Source organism: Cebidichthys violaceus, unplaced genomic scaffold (genome assembly GCF_023349555.1).
Source record: "Cebidichthys violaceus isolate CVI_PGR_0920_01 unplaced genomic scaffold, fCebVio1.0.p SCAF_1, whole genome shotgun sequence".
NCBI lineage: Eukaryota > Metazoa > Chordata > Actinopteri > Perciformes > Stichaeidae > Cebidichthys > Cebidichthys violaceus.
In genome coordinates this window covers 1268594-1285116 of record NW_027176262.1, presented here as the reverse complement: position 1 = coordinate 1285116, position 16523 = coordinate 1268594, and the positions used below count along the sequence as shown (strand labels likewise).

General features: G+C 40.6%; 5 protein-coding genes and 2 non-coding genes across 7 annotated transcripts; 3 read left to right on the top strand and 4 right to left on the bottom strand.

The window, feature by feature from the left end:
- Positions 1–283: 283 nt before the first annotated feature.
- trnal-cag (transfer RNA leucine (anticodon CAG)) lies at positions 284–366 on the top strand. The gene has a single exon. It is a non-coding gene; the product is annotated as a tRNA-Leu (tRNA).
- A 118-nt stretch (positions 367–484) lies between these two features.
- LOC137868424 (dual specificity protein phosphatase 14) lies at positions 485–1181 on the top strand. Its single transcript, XM_068705201.1, has 2 exons — positions 485–797; positions 892–1181. The coding sequence occupies exons 1-2, from the start codon at positions 487–489 to the stop codon at positions 1112–1114; spliced, it is 534 nt and encodes a 177-aa protein (XP_068561302.1). The 5' UTR covers positions 485–486; the 3' UTR covers positions 1115–1181.
- Positions 1182–1544: 363 nt separating this feature from the next.
- On the bottom strand, positions 1545–3295 carry polr2d (RNA polymerase II subunit D). Its single transcript, XM_068707703.1, has 4 exons — positions 2962–3295; positions 2019–2199; positions 1840–1935; positions 1545–1757 (listed from the first exon to the last, which is right to left on the bottom strand). The coding sequence occupies exons 1-4, from the start codon at positions 3035–3037 to the stop codon at positions 1679–1681; spliced, it is 432 nt and encodes a 143-aa protein (XP_068563804.1). The 5' UTR covers positions 3038–3295; the 3' UTR covers positions 1545–1678.
- An 853-nt stretch (positions 3296–4148) lies between these two features.
- On the bottom strand, positions 4149–4220 carry trnag-ucc (transfer RNA glycine (anticodon UCC)). Its single transcript has one exon. It is a non-coding gene; the product is annotated as a tRNA-Gly (tRNA).
- Positions 4221–4978: 758 nt separating this feature from the next.
- LOC137889830 (olfactory receptor 11A1-like) lies at positions 4979–5908 on the bottom strand. Its single transcript, XM_068733940.1, has one exon. It carries the CDS (start codon positions 5906–5908, stop codon positions 4979–4981), a length of 930 nt encoding a protein of 309 aa, XP_068590041.1.
- Positions 5909–11654: 5746 nt separating this feature from the next.
- LOC137870352 (olfactory receptor 4B13-like) lies at positions 11655–12590 on the bottom strand. Its single transcript, XM_068707573.1, has one exon. The coding sequence runs from the start codon at positions 12588–12590 to the stop codon at positions 11655–11657; it is 936 nt and encodes a 311-aa protein (XP_068563674.1).
- Positions 12591–15596: 3006 nt separating this feature from the next.
- Positions 15597–16523, top strand: or60a1 (odorant receptor, family 60, subfamily A, member 1). Its single transcript, XM_068733814.1, has one exon. It carries the CDS (start codon positions 15597–15599, stop codon positions 16521–16523), a length of 927 nt encoding a protein of 308 aa, XP_068589915.1.

Below are 16523 nucleotides of genomic sequence, written 5' to 3'. Positions count from 1 at the left end.
ACAATAGAACCCAATAGAAACAGATCTTACCTGCACGAGGAGCTGAAGTCAGACTGAGAACCGAAACTAAACTAAGTGACTCATTGTCCCGTGACTCGTGAGTGTGTGAGTGCGCGTGCCCGGACTTGTCCCCAAAATGTCTGAACTGCAGAACACTTTTGTATTTATATTAACCACAACATAAATATATTTAATATACATATTATAGTATATATATATATATATATATATATATATATAAAACGTGTCTTTATATACACATTGGCCCTCTCCCCTTCGCAGTGTCAGGATGGCCGAGCGGTCTAAGGCGCTGCGTTCAGGTCGCAGTCTCCCCTGGAGGCGTGGGTTCGAATCCCACTTCTGACAGAAACATTTTGAGTCTCACAGTCGTAGTGTATGAATGACGTAATATGAATATTATAATAATATATTATTATAGTAATGACATATATTACAGTAATAATAATCTGTCCCCTCTAGAGGGTCATGGAGGTCTCTCAGGTGACCCCCGGTCTCTTCCTCGGTGGTCTGGACTCGGCCCGGAACCTCGGCGTCCTCTCCACCAGGAACATCACGCTCATCGTGAACGCCAGCGGTCTGGAGGACCTGGTCTACCCTCAGCTGGACAGTCTGCAGGTCCTCCACGTCCCGGTCCAGGACCGACCCCACGCCCCCCTGAGACTCTACTTTGACCCGGTGGCTGAGCGGATCCACCAGAACCAGACCGGGAGAACTCTGGTCCACTGCAGTGCCGGCCGGAGCCGGTCCCCGACCCTGATCATGGCCTACCTGATGAGGTAGAACCCGCCCCCGTGTGGTCCCCCTTTGTCTGTAGTCTAGGTGGCCTTAGTGAGGTAAAGGATCTGGTTCTGGTGGTCTCTGTGTCTGCAGGTTTGAAGGTCTCAGCCTACGGCGGGCTCACGAAGTGGTTCTGGATCAGCGGCCCTTCATCAGACCCAACGCTGGTTTCTGGAGGCAGCTGATGGACTACGAGAGGACCCTGTTCAGCAGGACCACCATGAGGATGGTGAGGACCTCCAGTGGCGTCCTACCTGAGGCCCTGCAGGACTCTGAGGACCTGAACCCTGAACCAGACTACTGTGTCAACATCTGACAGAGGAGCTGATGAGTTTTAAAAGTCTGTTTTTATTTATTAAAGATCACGTTGGTCCATCTCTAAACACCGTCTCACTTCCTGTCTGTGGTTCATCGGTTCCTACTGAAGAGGAACCTTTATCTGGTCCTGAACCAGTCTGAGTTTAGTCCTGATCCTCTATATGAACCAGTCTCTTCCTCTACACTAAGTTAAAGTTCATGGAAGAAACTTAGATTTAGGTTTTTAAGGTTCAGTAGTTCCCTAAAGTGTGTGTGTGTGTGTGTGTGTGTGTGTGTGTGTGTGTGTGTGTGTGTGTGTGTGTGTGTGTGTGTGTGTGTGTGTGTGTGTGTATGTGTGTGTGTGTCTTCTCTGTACTGATGGACATAACCACCAGACTAAGACCAGATCCAGGCCCAGAAGGATCCTTTAGAACAAACAGACCACAGAGTAAAAAAGACAAAGTGAAGTTTATTGTGACAGAAACACAACGAACACCAGCTGAGTGATGTCATCAGATCACATGATCACGACCATTCAGATCTGGGTAATATAAAAAGAGAGGGGGGGGGGTTGGAGCCGGTTTTAGTACTGGAAGCTTCTCTTGGTCTGGATGTCGTCCAGGATCTGCTGCAGCTCCTCGTCTTCAAACCGACCCTCCAGACTGAAAGCACAAGGAGGAAACAGGGTTACTGGTCCTGGTTCAGGTGCTGGTTCAGGTCTGACGTGATGTGGATCAGACTCACCTGGGGATCAGGGCTTTGGCCTCTTCGGCAGCTTCTGGACACAGATTAGCTAAACTGGCCAACTCGAACTTGTGGAGCTTCTTCTGCAGCAGGAGACTGAAACAGAGAGAAGGGGGGGGTCCGGATCAGAACCAGATCAGACCCAGATCAGATCCAGACCACAGACACCCGGTCCTCACCTGCGCACGGCGGTGATGGTCTCCCGGTTCTTGAAGCGGCTGAAGCGGGCCGTGTAGTTCAGGGTCTTCATGAAGACCTCGGAGAGCTCCTGCTCGTCCTCGGCGCTCTCGTTCTGCTGCTTCCGGTGCTCCAGCAGCATGTGGACCTCCGAGTTCAGGAGAGTCTCTGAGCTCTCGAACTCTGTGGGGGGGACACGAGAACCAATCAGAGAGAGGCAGCGTGTCAGTAGAACCAATCACAGAGAAGCAGTGTGTCAGTAGAACCAATCACAGAGAGAAGCAGTGTGTCAGTAGAACCAATCAGAGAGAAGCAGTGTGTCAGTAGAACCAATCACAGAGAAGCAGTGTGTCAGTAGAACCAATCAGAGAGAAGCAGTGTGTCAGTAGAACCAATCACAGAGAAGCAGTGTGTCAGTAGAACCAATCAGAGAGAAGCAGTGTGTCAGTAGAACCAATCACAGAGAAGCAGTGTGTCAGTAGAACCAATCAGAGAGAAGCAGTGTGTCAGTAGAACCAATCACAGAGAAGCAGTGTGTCAGTAGAACCAATCAGAGAGAAGCAGTGTGTCAGTAGAACCAATCACAGAGAAGCAGTGTGTCAGTAGAACCAATCAGAGAGAAGCAGTGTGTCAGTAGAACCAATCACAGAGAAGCAGTGTGTCAGTAGAACCAATCAGAGAGAAGCAGTGTGTCAGTAGAACCAATCACAGAGAAGCAGTGTGTCAGTAGAACCAATCAGAGAGAAGCAGTGTGTCAGTAGAACCAATCACAGAGAAGCCAAAATCACAAATCTCTCAGTAGTTCTGCTTCACATTGAGGAAATACACTGAATATACTACAGGAAAGGTACTAATACTACAGTGTACAAATACTCTGTTACAGTAAAATGACTAATACTGGTATGTATATATACATACTTTATATTTATATATATATAAACTGACCTTTAGGAAACAGCAGCTGTGACGCGTCTTCTTCTACGTCTCCAACAGCAGCAGCCGCGCCGCCTCCCGCCGCCATGACACTCAGAACAACACCGGCTAACGGCTAACGGCTAACAGCTAACGGTCCGCGGGCATCAGAGGAGACCGACAGCGGCGGACAACAGCACCAGCAGCCGGTACCGTAACCAGAGGACGAACACGGACTACCGGAGGCTCCCGGTGGTCGGAGGCGAACTCTGTGGATCCGTTAAATCCCGGACCAGGTTCTAGCTCACAGAGACTGTAGCTATACAAACACACGGACAAACACTTCCGCTTCTGAAAGCTATCACTTCCGCTTTGTGGTTGTTCTCCTTCAAAATAAAAGCAGCACAAGCCCACAGTACCCTCTGGTGGAGAGTAGACGTTACAACATCTCAGACTCTCATGTTCTGTTCTGTTCTGTGTTTATTATTTATATATATAAATATATTATATATTTATATATAAATATATATATAAAATAATGTATATATAATATAAATATATATTTAAATATATATTTATATTATATATATAAATATATATATACATTTATATATATATATATATATATATATACATATATATATATATATATATATATACATATATATATACATATATATATATATTGAATATTTTACATATATTTCTTAAAGTTGATTTGTTTTTAATTCATCTTTGACTCTTTATTAAAATGTATTTTTCCTGACTTCTTTATATTGATTTTTGAATATATTTATAAATGTTGTGCTTTACCTTTCATGTCATAATGTTCCTTCTTATAAATAACTTAATGTGTTAATAATAAGTTATATGAGTTGCATTACAGCTTCTAAAAGTCTCTGATTATTGGAGAGAATCATCTTTGTTGTAATGTGCATAATTATGAAGGTATATTTGTGTCTTTATTACACAGACAATTTTTTTTCATAAGCAAAACTAACAAATAGTTTATATATTTTCACTTAAAAACTTGATTTTTGATTGCTGTGCGAGAAATTTGCTTTCAAAAAAATGTTTTTGTTTGCGTGATAAAGACACAAATATACCTTCATACATAATCATCATAATAATAAACACAGGCTGAAGTTTAGTTTTACCCACAAAAGGAGGATTTGAATCACCACGTATTGATGTGTTACTAGAAACAAAGAAGAAAACTCTGCGTTGGCCGGGAATCGAACCCGGGTCAACTGCTTGGAAGGCAGCTATGCTCACCACTATACCACCAACGCTGACGTAAACACGAGGATGTTTAATAAAGAAATAAAGGGAACATTATTCAACAACCCACAATCTCTTCACTGAATAAAACATTCATTGTCATTCATTGTCATGTCATTCTGAGACACTAGCTGATATTAAAAAAATAAAACCCACTGATTAGGTCATAAGAATGAATTGATGTGGCTTAAAAATGAGGCCAACACTGTGTTGACTCGAGGGGGAGCCACTGCACTACTTTTGTTCATCTTCAAAGTCAAAGAGAAGTTAATTGTTCAATTGTTTTGGACATTTTTCATCCATATTCATAAGTGTTTGGAAAAACAGTATTTATAAGTTCTCTTTAACAACGATGACACGTAACATCTGCTCTTAATCAAGAATTAGTTTCAATCCAAGCAAATGTTTAGCATGTCTGCATTAGGGAAGACTAACTCCACATGTGTGGGAGACTGTGTAGGACACCAACATCTTTTATGAAGTAGGCTCAAAGACTTTGATCTTCTGCAAGTAAAGTCAAATGAATGATCAACACTAAACAGAAATGTACTGTACTTAGAAAAGGTGTCGGCTGAAGTTTCTTATTAACCTTCTTACATATTACAATAAAAACACCGTATGAACAAGCTACACAGCCCCAGAAATAGACCGAGCTTAAGTCTTCAAAGAGAGAAGAATTCATCCTGAGGATGTTTAGTCTGTGAAAGATTAGTGCTATCATCTCGTTTATTAACAGATTTATTAGATGACAGATGTTACAGTAAATATTCTACATTCTCTTACCAAAAGCAAGACTGTTGCATATGATGCGTATCTTGGACATGTTCAGTCCGTACAGTAAAGGGTTTAAGAGCGGTTGGCATGTCAGCCAGTATAATGACAAAATAATGCGAAACATGTTGGGTAGATTGTTCATATTAAACCTGCTCTGCACTATTTCAAAGAAAGCCCCAAAGGAGAAGTTGAGCAGAGAAGCGAGGTGAGGTGTGCAGGTACTGACAGCTTTCTGTCTGCTCTGTTTACAACCAGAGAAACAAACTCTGAGGATCCTCATGTAGGAGTAAAAGATTAGAACTATAAGAGTAAATATTACCGTAAACATGTAAACAAGTCCATGAATGTTATTGACTGTAGTGTCAGAGCAGGCCAGTTTAACAATGGAGTAGTTGTCGCAGTAGACTTTTTGAATTGTGTTCCCACACAGCTGTAGAGGGACACTCAAAGACATCATGATAACAGTTGCAAGTGCACTGTACAACCACACGAACACAGTCAGGGCTACAACCTTGCTGGAAGTCATATGTTTACTATAATGTAGAGGACAACAGATCGCAAGGTATCGATCATAAGACATGACTCCTAAGGTAAACAATTCAACACTTCCATAGAAGTGAACACAGAAAATCTGCAGGAAACAAAGTGGAACAGAAACAGTGTGAATGTCAGAGAGGATCTGAACCAGAAGGAATGGAAACAACCCTGTACTACCAACCAGTTCATTTACAAACAGGCTGCAGAGAAAAAGGTACATAGGTTCATGTAAGCTTCTGTTCATACAGATAACCACAATCAGCAGAAGATTAGAACCAATAATTAACACATATAAAGACGTGGCAATTATGAAAAACAAGTATTTAAAAACCCCGATGTCAAAGTAGGCGACTAGTGCAAAATATGAAACCTGGGTAGAGTTGATCATGATCCTTAATGTGATTCATGAAGCAATCAAAGCATTATGAAGTGGATAAAGTCAACATAATGATGTGACATTTACTTATAGATTTGTAAAGATTTGTGAAGTTAAAGCATTAATCTCACATAACAAAGTTCATGCCAATAACAGTAAACAGATTCATTCTGCTTTATGAGACCAAATACTACAAACTAACCAAACTTACCATTCCTCTATATAACATCTATACGATACAAAGACATGAGACTCAGTCCCTCCTGACGGGGCTGAAACTCTGCTTCTGCTCCTTTTACATCTGTTAGTTGATGCTCACAGCAGCAGTCTGACGTCATTATCAAAGGACCGCGGATTGGCCATGATTCTTGATGTCAGGTTAACTACAAAACCTTCTTTTGCATACATATCAGATACAACTAGACTTACAAATAGACAGATCATTTACTTAAAACAATGTCAAAATAACCAACATTAATTCATGTTTGAGCTGGAAGCAGATTACGGACGTAGTATCTAATGTACAGTTGTGGTCAAAAGTTTACATACACTTGTAAAGAACATAATGTCATGGCTCTCTTGAGTTTCCAGTTATTTCTACAACTCAGATTTTTCTCTGATAGAGTGATTGGAACAGATACTTCTTTGTCACAAAAAACATTCATGAAGTTTGGTTCTTTCATGACTTTATTATGGGTTAACAGAAAAAGTGACAAAATCTGCTGGGTCAAAAATATACATACAGCAACATGAATTAGCAATTTTGGTGACTTAGAAAGTTGTGTCAATGAAATGAGCTTCATAGCATGGCCTCTTAACTTCTTGTGAGTGATTATGAGTGACTACAGCTGGTGACTTCTCTGAGGCCATTTAAATAGGGCTCATTGGATACAAACGCCCACAAACGCTACAATGGGAAAGTCAAAGGAGCTCAGCATGGATCTGAAAAAGCGAATCATTGACTTGAACAAGTCAGGAAAGTCACTTGGAGCCATTTCAAAGTAGCTGCAGGTCCCAAGAGCAACAGTGCAAACAATTGTTTGTAAGTATAAAGTGCATGGCACTGTTTTGTCACTGCCACGATCAGGAAGAAAACGCAAGCTATCACCTGCTGCTGAGAGAAAATTGGTCAGGAGGGTGAAGAGTCAACCGAGAACCACCAAAAAGCAGATCTGCCAAGAATTAGAAGCTGCTGGAACACAGGTGTCAGTGTCCACAGTCAAGCGTGTTTTGCATCTCCATGGACTGAGAGGCTGCCGTGCAAGAAGGAAGCCCTCGCTCCAAAAGCGGCACCTTAAGGCTCGACTGAAGTTTGCTGCTGATCACATGGACAAAGATAAGACCTTCTGGAGGAAAGTTCTGTGGTCAGATGAAACAAAAATCAAGCTGTTTGGCCACAATGCCCAGCAATATGTTTGGAGGAGAAAAGGTGAGGCCTTTAACCCCAAGAACACCATGCCCACCGTCAAGCACGGTGGTGGTAGTATTATGCTGTGGGGCTGTTTTGCTGCCAATGGAACCGGTGCTTTACAGAGAGGAAATGGGATAATGAAGAAGGAGGATTACCTTCAAATTCTTCAAGATAACCTAAAATCATCAGCCCGAAGGTTGGGTCTTGGGCGCAGTTGGGTGTTCCAACAGGACAATGACCCCAAACACACATCAAAAGTGGTAATGGAATGGCTAAATCAGGCTAGAATTAGGGTTTTAGAATGGCCTTCCCAAAGTCCTGACTTAAATCCCATTGAGAACATGTGGACAATGCTGAAGAAACAAGTCCATGTCAGAAAGCCATCAAATTTAACTGAACTGCACCAATTCTGTCAAGAGGAGTGGTCAAAGATTCAACGAGAAGCTTGCCAGAAGCTTGTGGATGGCTACCAAAAGCGCCTAATTGAAGTGAAAATGGCCAAGGGACATGTAACCAAATATTAGCACTGCTGTATGTATATTTTTGACCCAGCAGATTTGATCACTTTTTCTGTTAACCCATAATAAAGTCATGAAAGAACCAAACTTCATGAATGTTTTTTGTGATAAAGAAGTATCTGTTCCAATCACTCTATCAGAGAAAAATCAGAGTTGTAGAAATAACTGGAAACTCAAGAGAGCCATGACATTATGTTCTTTACAAGTGTATGTAAACTTTTGACCACAACTGTATATAAGCATCTCAACCACTTGTACACAAGGACACCCTTTGAGTTGTTTTTTGATTGATATGATTTATGTCTTCAGGAAGTTTTGGGGTAAAGTCCCGTGGACAAGAGAGACGCAGGAATAACAAACAGAGCGGATCAAGTGAAAGTCAAAGAAACATGATTCATTTCTCTGTAGGGTCCGCATCATAATGTTGTCACACACTTCTAGTAACAATCTGTCAGTGGAAACTACCAGCATGTTTAGTAGACGAACATTGACAGTGCGTTCTTCCTCAATACTGCACCAGTTTAAAACCGTTTTTTGTCACTTGCAATTGTTACTAAAATGTCTTTTAAGAACTATATCCAGCAGTATTCATTAATCAAATGGCAACACATGTATTCACAAATATACAGAAAAGTATTGATGTGGTGTTTCCTCTTATAATCAAACCTGTTGATTTCTGGTCAGGCCTTCTTCCATGTAAATGATTCACAATGCAAATGTTGTGTAGTTTAGAAAACCTAACGGTACCCCGTACTCCACTCTTTCTTCTTCAACATCATGATAACATTCGGTTCAAGTATAGACTTGGTACACATCATGTCGAGGAAATGTGTCAAATATGTCTCTTTTAAGGTGAGCTGGAATATATTTGGACCTCTAGCCTATGTTTGCTCGGACTGTATTGTGATGGAAGTGATGTGCACAAGTGTGTGTGTTTGCATCCATGAAGTCTTGTATATTGAGTCGATGTAAGACTTTAGCATAACACAGGAGCACTAGGTAGGTGGAACCCACTGCCTGCCACAAGGTATTTCGGGGTAAGTTAAAAGCTGTTAAACCCGAGAGCCCCCCCTGTGGGGGCTCACACGGTCATCCAAAAATTCACCCACGCAAAATGCCAAACAAGTGCACTCATCAGTAACGAATATAATGATGTTGCATACCTGCTTAAACTGCAGAGCCTGGGCTACAAAGTTATCTCAGCTGTTTGTACACACTCCAAACACAACTCAAACAAAACTATATAAATTACCAAATATCAGAATCCATATAGCGCCTCCTACGCAAGCGCACTCGCCACATTTATGCCTCTAGCTCTGTGCTAACTCATGTTAGCTCAAAACAACGGCAGCAACCTGAGGATTACGGGGATATGACTCATATTCCGCTAAAACAAACCCTCATTGAGTTATGAGCAAAACAAGACCAGCAACACAATCCGCATTATCAATTATGATCATAAACTGCACCTTACTTTTGTCATTTTCCAGTGAAAAGAGAAATATTTCCATTCATTTTCACTGTTCCTTGTGTTCACTGGGTATCCTGTGTATGACTCAAGAGATCTTGTCTCTTTCCGTCACTTTTCGGGAAGTGGAGAGGGTTTTAACTTTCAGCAAATCGGATTTTATGTTTCATGATGGCCGGTACTTTTTTGATTCTGATTGGCTAACAGTGCTGTCAATCTCAGCCCACGTGGAATAACTCGATTCTGTTGGCTCTAACGCGTCAAAGGAGATGTCAATGACCAAAATCGGATGCGGGGGGGGGGGATTTACAGCTCTATGCAGAGGGGAAGAGCTTAATCTGAAAAGAATTTGAATGAACACAGAGAATTAGAAACTGCTTAGAGAGTATTCTGGCCTTCAAATAAAGCTATAACTGCTGTATTTAGATGTATTAAACACAATTAGTGATATATACAAATTAAATATATAGTTTGGTACATGAAAAAATTTAAATAGCACACATTGTGCAAAATGTATAAATGTTAAAATTTTGGAATCCTTGTCCAAACTCTCTGTACTAAAACCTCTCTAATTTTCCTGTGGTTCACTTTATCAAAGTCAAACTTTGCACAGAGACTGTTCACATATTGTGCTATGACCTGGGAGAGGTTTAAATCTTCAAGCTACACCATTCCTAGGAAATAAATATCCTGAAAGTGCTTTTTTCTTTTAGGCGAACCTAAACATTTTCAATTTGTGCTGTGTGCCATCTTCATTTACTCTTAACCAGTAACATATATACTGATATTTACACATCTAAATAAATCTCACAAGTGTTCCTTTTATTATAACACCAACACTATTAAAATACACCTTGTAGTTGCAGAAATATACTCATTTGAGTATGGGTATGCAATTTTCGAGCAGAGGCCTAAAAATAGGGTTAGGGTTCAAGAGGAGACCGTTTTCTCCAGTTAGCTGATTTCTTAAACTTAATGTGCACGAGGAAACAGGGACCCTGTTATTGGGGTAGGGAAATCGGATTTCCAAAGGTCATAGATGGCAGAGATCCGCCTACAGACGGATTTCCATCAAATGAGAATTATTTCTTCTGTCATAGTCCGTTTATGTATTTATTCATGTCCCACCTCTGAGCAGGCGGTCCGGCCGACACCTGTTTCCAATTACCAGTCAGCAGTCCAGAATATGTGGCCCATTGTGACAGGGCTTTGGTGGCTTTACTGTAGGGAACATTTTAGCAAGTCGGAAAGGGACTTTAACTGGATCAATCCATGTCCTACATAGAAGGATGAGATGTGGGTGCATGCTACACAGTTTTCTATATTTGCTCCGATAGTTCTTCCCCAATGTCTTGTGCCCAAACTGCTTTGTATATCAGCCCATGTAAGGAATTTAATATGCTGGATCAAGGTACACCATGGAGATTAGGCCCTTCCCATAAGGTTTAAGATCTAAAAGGTAGTGTACTGAATTGACTGGGGGAGTACAAAAGGATGGAAAATGCTTTTTAGCAAAACTCTTGACCTGCAAGTATCTAAAATAGTGTGACCCAGGGATATTGTTTTTACAGTGTAGTTAAATGTAGTCAAAGTGTTATTAATAAACAAGTCAGAGAAAAAAACAAGACCATTTCTTCACCAAATCTATTCAGTGTTAGCATAGAAATAATGCTTGCTTGAAGCGTCTTCTGAATTGCAGCCAAATTGGAAAGGAATTTTTGTAAAGATTTGTAAAGTGGGTACCAGGGTTTTGTAATCCAATAAGGGAATTTAGAAATGTTTGCTGCCCAGTATAAATACTAGAAATTGGCTTTAAACATTCCAGATAGACCTTTCAGATACGTAGGTGGAGTTATTCCAATACACAAAAATATATTTTTGTTCAATTCATAGTGCGTTGTTTGTTTCATGGCACCAAGTGCGTCCAGACTTAACAGCACCTGGGAATTTAATGGGTAGTTGGACCGGGCAATAATCTGCGATCTCTTTGATTTGGTTATTGGATATATATGGCAACATATTGAGTATGATATAAACTTTCCAAGATAAGTGCTGATGAATTAATTTAGTTTTGATAACAATTAGAAAACAATACTTTTCAGCTCCTTTCTTTGAGGTTTGTAAACATGTTTTTCTAAAATAATTAGACAATCAGATTAATTCTAAAGTAGAAGACAGAATAAAACAGTATGTATGAATGCACTTTTGGTCATTTAAAGAAAACCAACTGATAAGTGTTTTATTAAAAAATAGTTGTCACATATAGTTGTAGTTGACAATAGTATTGGGAGAGTTATCTCATTTAAAAAATTTTTTTTACCAAAATGAGCAAATCTGTTAGCTTTCAGACAACAAGTGTAGTTACATTTTACCCCCAAAGAGCAGACTTCTACATAAAATGCGTATCTTGGACATGTTCAGTCCGTACATTAAAGGGTTTAAGAGCGGTTGGCATGTAAGCCAGTATAATGACAAAATAATGCGAAACATGTTGGGTAGATTGTTCATATTAAACCTACCCTGCACTATTTCAAAGAAAGTCCCAAAGGAGAAGTTGAGCAGAGAAGCGAGGTGAGGTGTGCAGGTACTGACAGCTTTCTGTCTGCTCTGTTTACAACCAGAGAAACAAACTCTGAGGATCCTCGTGTAGGAGTAAAAGATTGAAACTATAAGACCTAAGATTACTGTAAACATGTTAACAAGTCCAACAATGTTGTTGACTGTAGTGTCATAACAGGCCAGTTTAACAACATAATAGTTGTCACAGTAGACTTTGTTAATGATGTTCCCACACAGCTGTAAAGGAACAGTCAAACCAGCCAATATCAAAGCATTGATAAGAAGAGGATATAACCATATTAAAGCAATAAGCACAGCAATCTTATGATAAGTCATTCGTGTGTTATATTGTAGAGGATGACAGATCGCAAGATATCTGTCATAAGACATGACGGCTAAGTTTAAAAATTCTACACCTCCATAAGAGTACAAACTGAAAATCTGCAGGAAACAAAGTGAAGCAGAAACAGTGTGAATGTCAGAGAGGATCTGAACCAGGAGGAATGGAAACAACCCTGTACTACCATACAGTTCATTTACAAACAGGCTGCAGAGAAAAAGGTACATAGGTTCATGTAAGCTTCTGTTCATACAGATAACCACAATCAGCAGAAGATTAGAACCAATAATTGAAATATAAAAAGTCAGAATAATCAAGAAATATAAGTATTTAAAAAGCCCGGTGTCAAAGTAGCCACTAAGTGTGAAATAAGAAACCCGTGTGGAGTTTATCATCATCCTCACTTTGATTCTTAAAGCAATAAATAGTACCGCTCAATGGATGAACATATTGCAGGAATTAAGCAACACTTTGTGAAAGTTAATCAAATTTAAATGAATGACGGAGAAATAAATCATCAATAATATACAAACACACCTCAGTGTATAAACACCAACTAAATTCATCCGAATGAAAACAAATATCACCAATACAGCACACTTACACTACGTTCTTTAAAGTCAGTCAAACACAGGCTGAGACATTGGATGAACCTAACATTGATCTGCTCACCTGTTATTGTCACAATGACTCCCTCCAAACTAAGTTCAGACACTGAGTCTCTGTAGTTTAACCTTTTCAAGTCAGGGAGTTGCCCACAGCAGTAGTCTATCCTAATAATTAGATTACAGCAGGGGCGTCGCTAGGCCTATTTTAGGGGTGCTTCAGCCCCCCCAAATAATTTGGCTTTATTGGCTTTAAAAAAATAAAAAATAAAAATAAAAATGATTTTGGTGATGTCATTAAATTAAACTATTGTTTCTCACATGGACAAGTTATTTATAACTCTAACATGCTATATATATATATATATATATATATATATACAAAAGTATATACGTATATGAACATAAAACACAACAACAATGACAATGAAATGGAGGCAAATTAGGAGCATAAATCAAGGCCGACAACCTGATCCTGAAACAAGAACAGTTCCAAGAAACAATATCAAAAACAAAAGTAAATTGTATTATTGGAAAACCTTGTAGTGGAAAGTTGCATCACCTGTAGTGTAATACAGAGTGTGAGTAGGATTTAGTGGCACAAATTAGGACTGTAGCGTGATTGTTTGTTGCAGTTTAATAAATAATTAATATCAAAATATGTAGTGATTAACAATAACTCAATTATGAATCATAAACCCATAAATTTGTATAAAAAGAATGATGCTACTAAGCTTTCGCGATAAGACATCATTGATATAAGTAAGAGGATTTAACTTTATTTTAAATTTAGGACCCCAGCTAATTTCGAAAAATAAGGAAACTCCAAAATGTGATATTAATCAACTATATCTTAATCTCAGGGTTACTACAGAGTTCTTGTCATGGTGTACAGGGACCTATTATTTAATTTACACACAAATCAAATGATCAAGTTCTTTATAATAGAAATATGTATTGGACTAACTACATAACTGAAGTACTAAACAGAAAATAAACATCTGGGATGGTGGGTGGTTGTGAGGCATGGGCCCCTGCTGAGCTGGAGGAGGGGGACCTGGTGGTCTTGAGCTGGTGGATGGGGTCATGGGGGATTGGCTCAGGACTGTTTCATTGTCTTTCAAAGCGGAAGTAAAACTCATTCAGTGGGTTTGCCAGGCGTAGGGCGTTCATGGAGTGGGGGGCTTTAGGCTTGTGGTTTGTTATCTGTCTGAGAGTCTCCAGACAGAAGCAGAGTCACTTGCTGAGTCTGGTGTTGCAGTTTAGCATCCCCACTCTTAAATGCCTGTTATTTGTTCAACCTTAGCTGTCTGAGTTAAGCTGTGATATGGTAACTTTAGGTTTTCATATTCATTGAGGCAGAGGTAGTGTTTTCCTCCCCTCTATGCTTTTTCACTGCGGTTTAATGTCAGATCAGCAACACTAAATATGTTCTACACAGACGTGAAATACATTACCTATTCTATGTAAAGAAAGGACATATAATAAAAGTATCTACAAATATTTTGTGGTGGTTTGTCACCACTTGTTTGTCACAGTGGTGACAAACAATGAGAAAGCAAAAAGCACGAGCTCAACACAGTTAGTGAGGGATTCACAATCTGAGATGAGGCACAGCTCGTCGCTGCCTCACCTGACCGCACGTCCCTGATGACACCATAGCACGACAGGACACTTACAAGCTACGGTGCTTTTGAAAACCTTTGCTGAGACCCGAGTGGATCTACAACTCAACAAACACGTTCGCAGGAGGACCTCTGGCTGGAACTGATCCGCACCGATGTTCTGTAGAACCGCGTCATTAAGTCTTCATTAACAAAGAAAGGAGGATGGACTTTGTCTTTAAGTGAACAGCAGCTTTGGTAAGTGAACTGCTTTTGTTTTTTTTTACATCTGCAGTAGTGTTACTACTGTGTTCATGTGTCTATGGTGTTGTTTTTATGATATGGTTATATGGTCATATTATTCCTCTGATGTAAATCATATCTGAATGGTGCTCTTCAGTGTGTGGATGAATATGTGTTGTAGCGCCGCAGTGTTGCTGGATTGATTTGTTGCTTTGTTGTCATAGGGTCGGATATTTGATTCTCTGTTTGGGGTTTTGTTTTGTTTAACAAAGCAAGAATTATGGTCTGGAGAGATGTGGATTGTGTGCTGATTGCTTTAGTCCTGTTTGAATCAGTAGAACAGCTAAACACTGCGGGGAGAGTGTAGCGTGTTTGCTGTTGTTGGATTTAATGCTAAGCTAGTTTAGCAGAACACACTCGCCGTACCAGAGTACAATGTTGTGGTTCCGGGGTGGGCGTGTCAGACAGCATGTTGCCAGGTTGGGCGCAGTGGCTCCACCGAAAACATTATATTTCCCACAATTTAAGCTTCTGCATTTTCCAAACGCACTAGTATTATTCAAACGTATTGTTCGGTTCTTAAGCCTTGTACCGAACGGTTTAATATGAATATGTGTATTATTACACCTCTAGAAACAAACAATAACCGTAACATTTTATATTGCTACTACTGAGGAGGAAACAGCTGTTATCAGAGCGGTTATCAGTCAACAACTATTGAAGTCAGTCAAACATTTCATCAGATCTTAGCTGATGAAATGTTTGAAATATAATCCAAACATTTCATCAACTAAGAGCTGATGAAACATTGTGTTGCCTTCAGGACCCCAGAGGAAAAATCCACAGATGGATATCAGAGCATTAAAAACAGCCACATGTAATGGACTGATTCAGAGGAGGAGGAGGAAGAAACATTATTGCAGGTCTAACTGTGAGTGTGTTGTGTTTCACTATGAACAGCTCTGAGTCTTCGGCCTCCGTCACCTTCGCCGTCTACAGCTCTCTTCGTCTGAATAACGCCACTCTGCTCATATGTATATCCGTCCTTTACGTTTCAGGACTGTGCATCAACCTCTTCCTCCTTCTGGTTGTCTGCGTGGAGTCTGGTCTCCACAGGCCGATGTACCTTCTGCTGGTGAATCTGTGTCTGAGCGGAGTGATGGGCAGCTCATCCGTGTGTCCTCACATCATCACGCGCCTGTTAGCCGACAGGGAGGCGTCTCTCCCCGGATGTCTGACTCAGGTGTTCTTCATCAACGTGTACAGCGGCTGTGTATTCTGCATCTTAGCTCTGATGGCCTATGATCGCTACGTCTCCATCTGTAAGCCTCTGCTGTACCACTCCCTCATGACTCCGGCTAAAGTCCGGCTGATGCTGCTGCTGCTCTACTCCGGCCTGGGCTCCTCCTCGGCCGTCCAGGTGTTCCTGACCTCCAGACTGCGACTGTGCAGACACCAGGTGGATAAACTGGTCTGTGACAGCTTGGCGGTGGCGAACCTCTCCTGTGAAAACACGCCTCTGATCAATGTGTATGGTCTGTGCTGCGCCGTCTGTTGGGTCCTGTGCCCCTGTTTCCTTGTCATCGCGTCCTACGTTCACATTTTCACGGTGGTCCTAAAAAGCTCGAGGGCGTCTCAGAGGAAAGGGCTGCAGACACTCACCCCTCACGTAGTGACCTTCATCAACTTCTCCGTGGCCTCCTTCTTTGGGGTCATTTATAACCGCATGAATCACCGAGTTCCTGAAGCGGTGAATATCTTCACAGGGATTAACTTCTTCATCCTCCCTCCTCTGCTGCATCCCATCATTTATGGTATCAAAATGCAAGAGATTCGGCAAAGTGTAAAGAAACTGATGAAAAGGAAAATGTTTCTTTAA